Source organism: Mizuhopecten yessoensis, unplaced genomic scaffold (assembly GCF_002113885.1).
Source record: "Mizuhopecten yessoensis strain PY_sf001 unplaced genomic scaffold, ASM211388v2 scaffold10615, whole genome shotgun sequence".
In the NCBI taxonomy this organism is placed as follows: Eukaryota; Metazoa; Mollusca; class Bivalvia; order Pectinida; family Pectinidae; genus Mizuhopecten; species Mizuhopecten yessoensis.
In genome coordinates this window covers 15665-31815 of record NW_018408635.1, presented here as the reverse complement: position 1 = coordinate 31815, position 16151 = coordinate 15665, and the positions used below count along the sequence as shown (strand labels likewise).

General features: G+C 41.2%; 1 protein-coding gene and 1 long non-coding RNA gene across 4 annotated transcripts in view; both read left to right on the top strand.

The window, feature by feature from the left end:
- LOC110461422 (plexin-B2-like) overlaps positions 1 to 16151 on the top strand; it is a gene marked incomplete at its 3' end in the record, with an annotated part of 45986 nt that overhangs the window by 14531 nt on the left and 15304 nt on the right. The window contains exons 5-8 of the mRNA XM_021514864.1: positions 4900 to 5003; positions 11511 to 11634; positions 13709 to 13862; positions 14463 to 14577. Of these exons, the coding sequence (XP_021370539.1) occupies positions 4900 to 5003; positions 11511 to 11634; positions 13709 to 13862; positions 14463 to 14577 (497 nt within the window). The remainder of the gene's footprint in view (positions 1 to 4899; positions 5004 to 11510; positions 11635 to 13708; positions 13863 to 14462; positions 14578 to 16151) is intronic.
- LOC110461423 lies at positions 6577 to 11082 on the top strand. Of its 3 annotated transcripts, none has more exons than XR_002464127.1 (3): positions 6577 to 6921; positions 7344 to 8567; positions 9847 to 10272. It is a non-coding gene; the product is annotated as an uncharacterized LOC110461423 (long non-coding RNA). The 3 variants fall into 3 exon arrangements; XR_002464128.1 differs by lacking the exon at positions 9847 to 10272 and adding an exon at positions 8954 to 9054 and having other exon boundaries at positions 6578 to 6921; positions 7344 to 8279; XR_002464129.1 differs by lacking the exon at positions 9847 to 10272 and adding an exon at positions 11025 to 11082 and having other exon boundaries at positions 6579 to 6921; positions 7344 to 8063.

The window sequence follows — 16151 nt, the reverse complement described above, 5'->3', positions numbered from 1 at the left end:
ACACACTACCTACCTCCTCTGTAGATACAGTGTAAGTTTAATATATAACACAGTACCTACCTCCTCGGCAGATACAGTGTAAGTTTAATATATAACACAGTACCTACCTCCTCGGCAGACACAGTGTAAGTCTAATATATAACACAGTACCTACCTCCTCGGCAGACACAGTGTAAGTCTAATATATAACACAGTACCTACCTCCTCGGGAGATACAGTGTAAGTCTAATGTATAACACACTACATACCTCCTCTGTAGATACAGTGTAAGTCTAATATATAACACACTACCTACCTCCTCTGTAGATACAGTATAAGTTTAATATATAACACAGTACCTACCTTCTCGGCAGATACAGTGTAAGTTTAATATATAACACAGTACCTACCTCCTCTGTAGATACAGTGTAAGATTAATATATAACACACTACCTACCTCCTCTGTAGATACAGTGTAAGTCTAATATATAACACACTACCAACCTCCTCTGCAGATACAGTGTAAGTCTAATATATAACACACTACCAACCTCCTCGGCAGATACAGTGTAAGTCTAATATATAACACACTACCTACCTTCTCAGCAGATACAGTGTAAGTCTAATATATAACACACTACCTACCTTCTCAGCAGATACAGTGTAAGTCTAATATATAACACACTACCTACCTTCTCAGCAGATACAGTGTAAGTCTAATATATAACACACTACCTACCTTCTCAGCAGATACAGTGTAAGTCTAATATATAACACACTACCTACCTTCTCAGCAGATACAGTGTAAGTCTAATATATAACACACTACCTACCTTCTCAGCAGATACAGTGTAAGTCTAATATATAACACACTACCTACCTTCTCAGCAGATACAGTGTAAGTCTAATATATAACACACTACCTACCTTCTCAGCAGATACAGTGTAAGTCTAATATATAACACACTACCTACCTTCTCAGCAGATACAGTGTAAGTCTAATATGTAACACACTACCTACCTTCTCAGCAAATACAGTGTAAGTCTTATATATAACACACTACCTACCTCCTAACAAATACAGTGTAAGTCTAATATATAACACACTACCTACCTCTGCAAGCTTTTAGACAAGTTTAGATTGTTTACATTCTGTAACAGGTTATTAAAAGTTTGATTAAAAAAAAATATCAGATGGCCATGTTGGGCTCATATCTCTTGCGATGATTTTCTCAAGAATTAAAATTTTGTGGTGAACTTTGTTGTGTCTGTTGACAAAATATTATACTGGAATAGACCCTGTATGTTCAATTACTTTTTATCACAAACATTACATGGCACAAATATGTCTACATTTGCCTCCAGCTCTTTAGACATACATTTAGTGAGTGGTTGCCACAAATATACTGTAAATATATATAACAAGGTCTCACACCAACAATTACAGGCCTATCTCTGTTTTACCTATTGTAAGTAAGATACTGGAGTGACCTGTGCATGATTCTCTCTATATGTATCTCTCTGATAATAGCCTGTTGATTGACTGCAGTTAATTAATTTGGGTTTCGTCCAAATCACTCTACTGAGTCAGCACTTGTCAGCTTAGTTGAAAAGTAGTTTAAGAAAATGGATGAAGGTAAACTTACAGGTGTCCTGTTCCTTGATCTAAGCAAGGCAATCGACACGGTATATCACCATGTGCTTCTTAACAAACTCAAATGTTATGGAATGTCAGATATGTGTCTTAGATTCCTTTCTTCATACCTTAAGGATAGACACCAATGTGTAAATTTTAAAGGTAAATTGTCCAAATTTTGCACCAATGACAATTGGTGTTCCTCAAGGATCCATCCTTGGACCCTTGTTTTTTTTATACTTTATCTAAATGACTACAGTAAACTTGTCCATCATTGTTCTGTCAATATGTACGCTGACGATACCTGACAGGATGTAGTAGGGACTACTGTAAACAATATTGGACTTAGTCTGTCAGAAGATCTTAAGCATACAGTCAAGTAGATGGATCAGAACAAACTAAGTTAGAACCTGAATAAGACCCAATGCATGTTTATTGGTTCATCCTAAAAGCTAGCAACGGTAAGAAAACTTAAAACTCGAGATCAGTGGTCATGTCATTGAAACTGTACATAGTGCCAAACTCCATGTTGTTACTATTGGTGAATGTTTGAGCTGATAGAACCATACAGAATATGATTTTTTTTCTTTTTTTGTATGCAAGAAAATAGCCAAGAAGATTGGTGTTTTTTCAACTTGTAAGACAATTTATGTCCCTTTTTTAATGGCAAAAAAGTGTACAATAGCATTGTTTTAGCACACTTTTTATACTGTTTAGTGATATGATGTGCTCCATCTAATATGGAATAAATTGGCAGCAAGAGTAGTAATTACTAAAGTTATAGGTTTTTTTTACTCCAACCTCCGTAGTTTCACATCTTTTAAGGTGGCTCCCATTGCAGAAATTTTATGATTTTAGGAAATGCTTATTTTTGTATAAGGTTTTACATGACCAAGCTCTACCTGTTCTTAATCAATATTTTACCTATGTTAACCAGGTTTCTACCAGAACTACACATTCTTTTAACAGCAAAAAAGATTATGTGAAACAATGTAGAACAATTAATTATAAGAGATGTTTTAGTTACTCTGTGAGCATTTTATGGAATAATTTAGAAAGCTCACTGCATATTTTACCTAGTATAGAGTCTTTTAAGAAGGCATACCTGTACAAGCGTTTATAGATGTTAGCATTTTTTGGACCAATTTAGAAAGCTCACTCCTTATTTTTACCTAGTTTGTGTCTTTTAAGAAGGCATACCTGCAGAAACTGTTTTAAATGTGACAAATAGTTTTATACTTTAACTTGTCATGATTGGCACATGATATAGTTATTATGTCTCCCTTTCGAATGAAGGGAGACATATTGTATCAGTATACTGGTTCTTCTTCTTCTTCTTCTTCTGGTTCTTCTAATGGTAACTTTTCCGGGCCATAACTTTTAAACTGTTTTAAGATATCTTGATGAAACTTTAGGTATATATGCATGCATCACCCACAGAAGGTGTGCAGTAAACTGGAATTAGGTCACTGTGACCTTCAACTCAAGGTCAAAGGTCAAATAAGTGCAACATTTTCAGTAAATTCTTGTCTGGCCTGTACATTCTAAACCGTTTAAGATATCTTGATCAAACTTGAAGTATACCTGCATCATCCACAGAAGGTGTGCATTGCACTAGAATTAGGTCTCGTGCTTCACTATATACAGAGTTGTGGCCCTTTGTTTGATTTTAATACTGAAGTTTGTCCGGAGCATATGTTCCATGTTATTTCACCTACGTTGACCAAACCTACCATATTTATGTATCATGGGAAGGCGGACTCTCTCGCACTTAAATCAGGTCTTATGCCCCACTATATACAGAGTTATGGCCCTTTGTTTATTTCTAATGCAGAAGTTTGTCAATGGCATAACTTCCATGTTATTTCACCTACGTTGACCAAACTTGCTATAGTTTTAATGTATCTTGGGAAGTAGGAGTGTCACATTCTATATTCGGAATTCGTACCCCACTATATAAAGAGATCTGGTCCTTTGTTAATTTTTTATACTGAAGTTTGTCTATTGGCTAATAAGGGAAGACATATGTTCGTCGACCGTCTGTCCGGCGTCAACTTTTTACTTTAAACAACTTCTTTTCATTGACAAAAAGGCCTAGGATGATGATATTTAGCCAGTAGCATACTGGAATCAAGGGCTACCAAGTTTGTTCAAATAAATGTCCTTGACCAACTTTCAAGGTCACAGGGGTCAAATATGTTAAGATCTTCAAACATCTTCTCAATAACTAAAGGCCCAGGGTACTGATATTGGGTCTGTAGCATGCTGGGATGAAGGGCTTCCAACTTTGTTCAAATGAATGACCTCAACCAACTTTCAAGGTCACAGAGGTCAAATGTTTAAATTTTCAAACAACTTCTTCTCAATAACCAAAATGCCCAAGGTCCTGATATTGGGCCTGTAGCATGCTGGGATGAAGGACTACTAAGTCTGTTCAAATGAATGACCTTGACCCACTTTGAAGGTCACAGGGGTCAACTATGTTAAAATCTTCAAATGACTTCTTCTCAACAACCAGAATGCCCAGGGTCCTGATATTGGGCCTGTAGCATGCTGGGATGAAGGACTACTAAGTCTGTTCAAATGAATGACCTTGACCCACTTTGAAGGTCACAGGGGTCAACTATGTTAAAATCTTCAAATGACTTCTTCTCAATAACCAGAATGCCCAGGGTCCTGATATTGGGCCTGTAGCATGCTGGGATGAAGGGCTACCAAGTTTGTTCAAATGAATGACCTTGACCCACTTTCAAGGTCAAAGGGGTCAAATGTTGTAAAATCTTCAAATCACTTCTTCTCAATAACCAAAAGGCCAAGGGTACTGAAATTGGGCCTGTAGCATGGTGGGATGAAGGACTACCAAGTTTGTTCAAATGAATTACCTTGACCCACTTTCAACCTAATGTTCTTGTTCAACATTCAAGGTCACAGGCATCATATGTTTAAATCTTTTAATAGGTTCCTATGAATCAAACACTGATATTCTGCCTGTAGCTGTATTTTAGTCCACTTTTAAGATTACAAGTGTGAGATTAATACCAGGTGAGCGATGCAGGCCCATTGGGCCTCTTGTTATTATTATCATCATTGAAACATCTATCAGCAGTCAGCATTGTCCATATATTTTCTTCAGGTTGGCTAATATAAATTGTACATTTGTATAAAGGTTCATGATATCTGTTCATAATAAAGCCACAGCAGTGTTGTTATATAGTTTCTTCAGGAATACTTGTTTAGACATACAGATATAAAACCAATGAAAATGGATATCTGTCTGTTTATAGGTGGCTCTATTAGAAGATCCAGTGGACTGTAGTCAAGATAGCTGCTCTGAGTGTATGAAGATAGCTGACAGCAAATGTGGCTGGTGTGTACTGGAAGGTGGCAGGTGAGTTTGATAATATCCACTCTGTACTGGACAGTGTGACTGGTGTGTACCAGACAGGCGAATAAGACAGTGTGACTGGTGTGTACTGGACTGGTGAGTTAGACAGTGTGACTGGTGTGTACTGGACAGGTGTGTTACACAGTGTGACTGGTGTGTACCAGACAGGCGAGTGAGACAGTGTGACTGGTGTGTACCAGACAGGCGAGTTAGACAGTGTGACTGGTGTGTACTAGACAGGTGTGTACCAGACAGGTGAGTGTGTACCAGACAGGTGAGTTACACAGTGTGACTGGTGTGTACTGAACAGGCGAGTTGGACAGTGTGACTGGTGTGTGCTGGACAGGTGAGTTAGACAGTGTGGCTGGAGTGTACTGGACAGGTGAGTTACACAGTGTGACTGGTGTGTACTGCGTATGTACTGTACTGGTGAGTTAGACAGTGTGTCTGGTGTGTACTGGACAGGTGGGTTAGACAGACATAGTTAGATAGTGTGACGTGTGTGTTCTGACAGTGTGACTGGTGTGTACTAGACTGGCGAGTTAGACAGTGTGACTGGTATGTACCAGACAGGTGAGTGAGACAGTATGACTGGTGTGTACCAGGCAGGTGAGTTAGACAGTGTGATTGGTGTGTACTGGACAGGTGAGTTTGACAGTGTGACTGGTATGTACCAGACAGGTGAGTGAGACAGTATGACTGGTGTGTACTGGACAGGGGAGTAAGACAGTGTGACTGGTGGGTACTGGACAGGTGAGTTAGACAGTATGACTGGGGTGTACCAGACAGGCGAGTTAGAGAGTGTGACTGGTGTGTACCAGACAGGGGAGTTAGACAGTGTGACTTGTGTGTACTGGACAGGTGAGTTTCACAGTGTGACTGGTGTGTACTAGACAGGTGAGTTAGACAGTATGACTGGTGTGTACTGGAAAGGTGCGTTAGTCAGTGTGACTGGTATGTACTGGACTGGTGAGTTAGACAGTGTGACAGGTGTGTACTGGACAGGTGAGTTGCACAGTGTGACTGGTGTGTACTAGACAGGTGTGTACCAGACAGGTGAGTGTGTACCAGACAGGTGAGTGTGTACCAGACAGGTGAGTGTGTACCAGACAGGTGAGTGTGTACCAGACAGGTGAGTGTGTACCAGACAGGTGAGTGAGACAGTGTGACTGGTGTGGACCAGACAGGTGAGTTAGACAGTGGGACTGGTGTGTACTGGACAGGGGAGTTAGGCAGTGTGACTGGGATGTACTGGACTGGTGAGTTAGACAGTGTGTCTGGTGTGTACTGGACAGGTGAGTTGCACAGTGTGACTGGTGTGTACTAGACTGGTGAGTTAGACAGTGTGACAGGTGTGTACTGGACAGGTGAGTTTCACAGTGTGACTGGTGTGTACTAGACTGGTGAGTTAGACAGTGTGTCTGGTGTGTACTGGACAGGTGGGTTAGACAGACATAGTTAGATAGTGTGACGTGTGTGTACTGGACAGGTGAGTTTGACAGTGTGACTGGTATGTACCAGACAGGTGAGTGAGACAGTATGACTGGTGTGTACCAGACAGGGGAGTTAGACAGTATGACTGGTGTTTACCAGACAGGCGAGTAAGACAGTGTGACTGGTATGTACTGTACTGGTGAGTTAGACAGTGTGCCTGGTGTGTACCAGACAGGTGAGTTAGACAGTATGACTGGTGTGTACCAGACAGGCGAGTAAGACAGTGTGACTGGTGTGTACTGGACAGGGGAGTTAGACAGTGTGACAGGTGTGTACTGGACAGGTGAGTTAGCCAGTGTGATGTGTGTGTACTGGACAGGTGAGTTAGACAGTGTGACTGGTATGTACTGGACAGGTGAGTAAGACAGTGTGACTGGTGTGTACTGGACAGGTGAGTTAGACAGTGTGACAGGTGTGTACTGGACAGGTGAGTTAGACAGTGTGATGTGTGTGTACTGGACAGGTGAGTTACACAGTGTGCCTGGTGTGTACTGGACAGGTGAGTTAGACAGTATGACTGGTGTGTACTGGACAGGTGAGTTTGATAATATCCACTCTGTACTGGACAGTGTGACTGGTGTGTACCAGACAGGTGAGTTAGACAGTGTGACTGGGGTGTACTGGACAGGTGAGTTAGACAGTGTGACTTGTGTGTACTGGACATGTGTGAGTTAGACAGTATGACTGGTGTGTACTGGACAGGTGAGTTAAACAGTGTGACTGGTGTGTACTGGACAGGTGAGTTAGACAGTATGACTGGTGTGTACTGGACAGGTGAGTTAAACAGTGTGACTTGTATGTACTGGACAGGTGAGTTACACCGTGTGACTGGTGTGTACTGCTGGACAGGTGAGTTAGACAGTGTGACTGGTCTGTACTGGACAGGTGAGTAAGACAGTGTGACTGGGGTGTACTGGACAGGTGAGTTAGACAGTGTGATGTGTGTGTACTGGACAGGTGAGTTACACAGTGTGACTGGTGTGTACTGGACAGGTGAGTAAGACAGTGTGACTTGTGTGTACTGGACAGGTGAGTTAGACAGTGTGACTGGTATGTACTGGACAGGTGAGTAAGACAGTGTGACTGGTGTGTACTGGACAGGCGAGTTAGACAGTGTGACTGGTATGTACTGGACAGGTGAGTAAGACAGTGTGACTGGTGTGTACTGTACAGGTGAGTTAGACAGTGTGACTGGTGTGTACTTGACAAGTGAGTTAGACAGTATGACTGGTGTGTACTGGACAGGTGAATTAAACAGTGTGACTGGTGTGTACTGGACAGGTGTGTTACACAGTGTGACTGGTGTGTACTGGACAGGCGAGTTAGACAGTGTGACTGGTATGTACTGGACAGGTGAGTTAGACAGTGTGACTGGTCTGTACTGGACAGGTGAGTAAGACAGTGTGACTTGTGTGTACTGGACAGGTGAGTTAGACAGTGTGACTGGTGTGTACTTGACAAGTGAGTTAGACAGTATGACTGGTGTGTACTGGACAGGTGAGTTAAACAGTGTGACTGGTGTGTACTGGACAGGTGAGTTAGACAGTGTGACTGGTGTGTACTGGACAGGTGAGTAAGACAGTGTGACTGGTGTGTACTGAACAGGCGAGTTGGACAGTGTGACTGGTGTGTACTGCACTGGTGAGTTAGACAATGTGACTGGTGTGTACTGGACAGGTGTGTTACACAGTGTGACTGGTGTGTACTGGACAGACGAGTTAGACAGTGTGACTTGTATGTACTGGACAGGTGAGTTACACCGTGTGACTGGTGTGTACTGTACTGGTGAGTTAGACAGTGTGACTGGTGTGTACTGGACAGGTGAGTAAGACAGTGTGACTAGTATGTACTGTACTTGTGAGTAAGACAGTGTGACTGGTATGTACTGTACTTGTGAGTAAGACAGTGTGACTGGTGTGTACTGGACAGGTGAGTTAGACAGTGTGACAGGTATGTACTGGACAGGTGAGTTACGCAGTGTGACTGGTGTGTACTGGACAGGTGAGTAAGACAGTGTGACTAGTATGTACTGTACTGGTGAGTAAGACAGTGTGACTGGTGTGTACTGTACTGGTGAGTTAGACAGTGAGACTGGTGTGTCCTGGACAGGTGTGTTACACAGTGTGACTGGGGTGTACTGGACAGGTGAGTAAGACAGTGTGCCTAGTATGTACTGTACTTGTGAGTAAGACAGTGCGACTGGTATGTACTGTACTTGTGAGTAAGACAGTGTGACTGGTATGTACTGTACTTGTAGACAGTGTGACTGGTGTGTACTGGACAAGTGAGTTACACAGTGTGACTGGTGTGTACTGGACAGGGGAGTTTCACAGTGTGACTGGTGTGTACTGGACAGGGGAGTTTCACAGTGTGACTGGTGTGTACTGGACAGGCGAGTTAGACAGTGTGACTTGTGTGTACTTGACAGGTGAGTTACATCGTGTGACTGGTGTGGACAGGTGAGTAAGACAGTGTGACTGGTGTGTACCAGACAGGTGAGTAAGACAGTGTGACTGGTGTGTACTGTACTGGTGAGTTAGAGACAGTGTGACAGGTATGTACTGGACAGGTGAGGTACACAGTGTGACTGGTGTGTACTGGACAGGGGAGTTACACAGTGTGACTGGTGTGTACTGGACAGGGGAGTTACACAGTGTGACTGGTGTGTACTGTTCTGGTGAGTTAGACAATGTGACTGGTGTGTACTGGACAGGTGTGTTACACAGTGTGACTGGGGTGTACTGGACAGGTGAGTAAGACAGTGTGCCTAGTATGTACTGTACTTGTGAGTAAGACAGTGTGACTGGTATGTACTGTACTGGTGAGTTAGACAGTGTGCCTGGTGTGTACCAGACAGGTGAGATAGACAGTATGACTGGTGTGTACCAGACAGGCGAGTAAGACAGTGTGACTGGTGTGTACTGAACAGGCGAGTTGGACAGTGTGACTGATGTGTACTGCACTGGTGAGTTACACAGTGTGACTGGTGTGTACTGTACTGGTGAGTTAGACAGTGTGACTGGTGTGTCCTGGACAGGTGTGTTACACAGTGTGACTGGTGTGTACCAGACAGGCGAGTAAGACAGTGTGACTTGGACAGGTGAGTTACACCGTGTGACTGGTGTGTACTGGACAGGTGAGTAAGACAGTTTGACTGGTGTGTACTGGACAGGTGAGTAAGACAGTTTGACTGGTGTGTACTGGACAGGTGAGTTTCCCAGTGTGACTGGTGTGTACTGGACAGGCGAGTTAGACAGTGTGACTTGTGTGTACTGGACATGGGAGTTAGACAGTGTGACTGGTGTGTACTGAACAGGGGAGGTGGACAGTGTGACTGGTGTGTACTGCACAGGTGAGTTAGACAGTGTGACTGGTATGTACTGTACTGGTGAGTTCCACAGTGTGACTGGTGTGTACCAGACAGGCGAGTAAGACAGGGTGACTGGTGTGTACTGGACAGGTGAGTAAGACAGTGTGACTGGTGTGTACTGAACAGGGGAGTTGGACAGTGTGACTGGTGTGTACTGCACAGGTGAGTTACACAGTGTGACTGGTGTGTACTGTAGTGGTGAGTTAGAAAATGTGACTGGTGTGTACTGGACAGGTGTGTTACACAGTGTGACTGGTGTGTACTGGACAGGCGAGTTAGACAGTGTGACTTGTGTGTACTTGACAGGTGAGTTACATCGTGTGACTGGTGTGTACTGTACTGGTGAGTTAGACAGTGTGACTGGTGTGTACTGGACAGGTGAGTTACACAGTGTGACTGTGTGTACTGTACTGGAGTTAGACAGTGTGACTGGTGTGGACTGGACAGGTGTGTTACACAGTGTGACTGGGGTGTACTGGACAGGTGAGTTAGACAGTGTGACTTGTGTGTACTGGACAGGTGAGTTACACAGTGTGACTGTGTGTACTGTACTGGTGAGTTAGACAATGTGACTGGTGTGTACTGGACAGGTGTGTTACACAGTGTGACTGGTGCGTACTGGACAGGTGAGTTAGACAGTGTAACTAGTGTGTACTGGACAGGTGGGTTACACAGTGTGACTGGTGTGTACTGGACAAGTGAGTCAGACAGTGTGACTGGTGTGTACTGGACAGGTGAGTTACACAGTGTAACTAGTGTGTACTGGACAGGTGTGTTACACAGTGTGACTGGTGTGTACTGGACAGGTGAGTTGGACAGTGTGACTGGTGTGGACTGGACAAGCGAGTTAGACAGTGTGACTTGTGTGTACTTGAAGTTACACAGTGTGACTGGTGTGTACCGGACAGGTGAGTTACACAGGGTAACTAGTGTGTACTGGACGGGTGTGTTACACAGTGTGACTGGCGTGTACTGGACAGGTGAGTATCACAGTGTGACTGGTGTGGACTGGACAGGTGAGTTAGATAGTGTGCCTGGTGTGTACTGGACAGCTGAGTTACACAGTGTGACTGGTGTGTACTGGACAGGTGAGTTAGAGAGGGTGACGTATGTGTACTGGAAAGGTGAGTTAGACAGTGTGACTTGTGTGTACTTGACAGGTGAGTTACACAGTGTGACTGGTGTGTACTGGACAGGTGAGTTTCACAGTGTGACTGGTGTGTACTGGACAGGTGAGTTAGACAGTGTGACTGGTGTGTACTGGACAGGTGAGTAGGACAGTGTGACTGGTGTGTACTGGACAGGTGGGTTAGACAGACATAGTTAGATAGTGTGACGTGTGTGTACTGACAGTGTGACTGGTGTGTACTAGACAGGTGAGTTAGAGAGGGTGACGTATGTGTACTGGACAGGTGAGTTAGATAGTGTGACTGGTGTGTACTGGACAGGTGAGTTACACAGTGTGACTGGTGTGTACTGTTTGATTTGAGATGAATTTACCTAATATTGGAGTGAAATGTTGTTTTGTTAAATGTTTGCGTTCGATTTTGTTTTTAGATATGCTTTGTGAATTGTTATTTTAGTGTGATACAGAGAATTGTTCCGATTAACAATAAAACCAAATTTGCGTTTGTGTCTTCCCTCAGTTGTATGGAAAAAACTAGCTGCAATCAAGATGATTTCTGGCTGCCCTCTCTAGGTGGGGAATGTCTGACACTCAGTACAATTCCTCCAGGTATCAGACACCAGTTCAGGAGTTCAATAACAAATGTAAGCTATTACTTATTCTCAATTTGAATACAATAACATATTGTACTTGTCTGTTATCTTGAAAAGGGTCTTGTCTTAGTTTTCATAATACAATGTACCTTTCAATATTGGTGATGAACTGCGGTTTTATTTCTGTTTTAATGACGGCCTAATTTCAAAGCAGGTTTGTTTTCAAAGACATTTAGACAGAAATCATTAGCTGTGTATGGTTAATTTTCAAGGCTGGAAGCGAGATCCAAGCGATATAACACAAATAAAAGGAAAATTAAATATAAACTGAAATGGTTAGAGTTGTAACCTGGTTTTTGACCTAATAACAACAAATCAACTTTAATTTAAGGACTGCTTTTTTAAAAGGTTGCTTTTTATTTTTGAGATATATTTGACTACAAGAAATCCAAGGGCTGCTTTCAAGGCTGGCCTTTGTATATAGGTACATAACAAGAAGGCAGTGTCACTGTGACCTCATTTTGACTTTTGACCTTAACCTTAAGTGCTAAAATTCAGTGTAACTCAGGTTTCTGCAGCATAATCTCATCCACTGTTTTATGAATGGGCTTCAAACTTTGCATGTATATAGAAAAAATAAGATCTAATGACCGACTTAAAAACAGGCTGTTTTCACCCTTTACAGGGCTCTACAGGTTTATTTCAAAAGGACAACATCGTGACGTCATAATTACTTGTCATCACACTACAATAGTAACGTAACGTTGCGTGTCATGAGATGGTGGGCTTTTCAAATCACCTTTTGTCCATGGTCCGTGGTCATCTGTCATCCCATCATTCTGTCATTCCGTTGTCCTTAAACGATTCTTGTTAGCGTTATTTCTCAGAAAGCGCTAGAGAAATATTTCTCAAATTTCCCATGAAGGTTCCCCATGGTCCGGATTTATGCATACATTTTTTTTTGGGACTGATCACAAAACCAAAATGGCTGAAAACTAGCCATTTTGAGTTTGAGAGTTCAAGCTTGTTAGCACCATTTCTCAGATAGTACTAAAGGGATCTTTCTCAACTTTTATATGGTTTCCTATGGTTCGTAGGTATGAACATCAAATTTTGGGACTGAAGGAAAAACCAAGATGGCTGACAGGCAGCCATCTTGTATTTGAAAATTATTTAAGTTTGTAAGTGCTATTTTTCAAAAAGTACTGGAGGGGTCTTTCTCAAATTTAACATGAAAGTTCCCAATGGTCCCTAGAAAGGCATATCAAATTTTGGGACTGAACAGGAAACCAAGATGGCTGACAGCCAGCCATCTTGAATTTGAGAATGGAAGTTTGTTAGTGTTATTTCTCAGAATGTACAAGATGTCTTTCTCAAAGTTCACATGAAGGCTCCTAATGGTTCTTAGTTCCACATTTCGAATTTTGGGGATGATTGGAAAAATAAAACGACCGGCAGGTGGTTGTATTGAATATTTCACATAAAGGTTTCTCTTGATTCTTAATTATGACTTAGACATTGGGCATGACATCATTATCAGTTGGCTCGAAAATGGAGACTTGTATAGTTCACTCTCTGTTGATGTTATACACAAACAACGGTCGGATCTTTTCAACCACCGTTCTCTTGTGAGTTAATGATGATATTGAGTATTGCATCAAGAATGTTTCCATCTAATATAGTGTTCCAATGACCATGAGAAGGTGATGTTTGAGGCTGATTTGTTGTTTTGGGTTGTGAATTAGCATCGGGTGACCAGTTTCCTAGGTGAAATTTGCTACAAAACAGAACAAAATTAAAGAGCCTTGTGCTTCACATTCATTTGCCAGACCCACTTTCAAGGTCACATCTGGTCAGATGTGTATAAACCTATAAATGCATGCTGGGATGCAGGGCTATGAAGTTTAATGGACTTGTTTGACTTCTAAGGTCATAGGGGTTTAATGTGTTTAAATTGTTTTAACAGATTCTTTTAAATGACTTAAATGACTTTATATTCATATATACTGATAATTTGCCTGTAGCTTTATTTTAAGGTTACAAGTGTGAGATTTGTACCAGGTGAGCAATGCAGGCCCATTGAGCCTCTTGTTTTTCTTATTTATATGTTCAGAATTCATTCCAGGTGACTGTCATCCTCAGCACCCCTGTTCCACTCACCCGTAAGGACTGGCAATGTCAATATGGCTCCAATGAGTGTAAACCTGATGGAATACCATGCAAGACAGATCTAATCATTTCAGAGTCAAAAATGATATGTTCCATAGAAGCTAGAACAGGTAATAATTGTAGTGTCATTTACTACAATGTATATATAGTTATTAATGTAAATGAATAATTGCTGATAAAGAATTACATCATTTTGGATCTGTAAGCAGTATTTAAGTGGTTTATAGTGAAATATCATTTATTCCCTCAGATAATATTTTGTTTTCAATGGAGTTTTGGGGACTAAGGATTCAGAATAGGACTTCAGCATTTTCTAAATTGATGTTCTAATGGAGTTTTAAGACTAAGAGCCCAGCTATATAATGGTATTATGATAAATTTGTCTTTATCTTGAAACTGATCTTGAAGCAGATAAACTTAATAACACTGTATTTTAAGTGTTAGCTTTGGACTATTGGAAGAGAAGACAAGGTTATTTGATCATTTATCTAGGCAGTACTTGTGCATCATGTACCTTCCATTTCTGTGTCTGCTTAAGTAAGCCTCCTCCTACTTCAAAATAATGATAAAACGTTTGATTGGCAGATCAAAACATTTTTTTAAAGGACAGAGTTATTTCGGTCTAGCCTCATTCCTACTCATTATGTGACCTTAAATGTCTTTATATGTTGTTCATTTACTGAAGAAAAATGTGTTTTCTCTACTTTCAGCTTTCCGACAAGAATATAAACTTGCAGATTTTAAAATCATTAGAAAATCCAACCCAAGTTATGTGTTGGCTGAAGGCTGGAGGCTTCTCTTCTATGATTGCGCTGTTTTTCAAACGTATGTAAACTCTGATATCCCGTTCCGTATGTTAAATAGCTTAGGCCAAATGGGCATAAAAAAGCATTACTATTTCTTTAAGATTTGTTTGGTATTATGTTGTTCTATTATCCATGTTTATATTTTGTAGGTATTGAATTGACAGATCATAACAATAGTATTGTTGTTACTCAACCATCATGAAATACATTAGAATTGATACCAGGTTTTTCTCCCACCTCTGCATATGAAACAGCCATCACTCAGCTACCCATACCACTGTATACCCGGAAAGTTTGGCCAAGAAAAACGGTCAAACTTCACAGTATAATTCATATTTGCCCAGTTTTAATTTCACCTTCACATTTAATTACTATGTAGAAGGGGGTCGGGTATTACTGTACCAGAGGCAGTTACTGAACACAATTTACAAATCACATTTATTCTCAAATTGTTGGGTGTTTGATGTGCATGTCAACTCATCAGCATTCCTGAACGCTGAATATATCGTCCACTTGCAACATGGGTGAAATGTTCAACATGTGTTTACTTCCAGGTTTCATGGCTATTCTTAGCGTATTTGCATATATATACAGGAAGGGACGGCTAAGCCGATGAGCGTCAATATAAATGGAAACATCACAACTTATGACAAAGAATAGTTCATTATGGAATAAGAAAACAAAAAGAACAATCATAATTTGCCAGTTGTCCAAATTTACAGTAAGCATGACATTTATTTACCATTGATGACATTTAGAGGTGTTCGATACCTGTTGAACACATTACTGTTGACTTATTTTGTAATAACAAAAACTAACGTTTTTCATTCATTTTATTACTACAACCAAACTTGCTCAAGCACCGCGCATCATCATAGCGATTTGCAAAACCAGGGACGTGCCTTTGCAGTCTGAACAATTTTGGTCATACCAATAATGCCCAGTTTTAACACATTTACGATGGATTCTCTTTTATTATTAAATTAAGGAATTAAAGATTATTATAAACATCAACTACAGTGAATTACACTCGGGAATATGTGGTACACAACCACCGTTTGTACAGCCCTTGAAGTATCTGAAATGTGATCTGTTTCATTCAATTTAAAGACCTTTGATTGATATTTTATAAGAAATAAAATAAGTGTTCAGTAATACCCTCCATGGTGTTCTTTTATTGTCGACTGGTTCAGTACCTCCACGTAACGTAATAGAACGAATCTTATAATGACGTGATATCTCCCTCCAATTCAAACCCAATATTGGTAGAAATTACGCTTTGTAGTTCAGATATGTTACCATACCCACCTGAGAGGGTAAAAACACACTTCTTTAATTTGTTGTTAATAGGTTAAGTGTTCAGTAATACCCGAGGTTTTCCCCTTAAGTGTTCAGTAATACCCGAGGCTTTCCCCTTAAGTGTTCAGTAATACTGAGGTTTCCCCCTTAAGTGTTCAGTAATACCCGGGGCTTTCCCCTTAAGTGTTCAGTAATACCTGAGGCTTTCCCCTTAAGTGTTTAGTAATACTCCAGGATTTCCCCTTAAGTGTTAAGTAATACCCGTGGCTTTCTCCTTAAGTGTTCAGTAATACT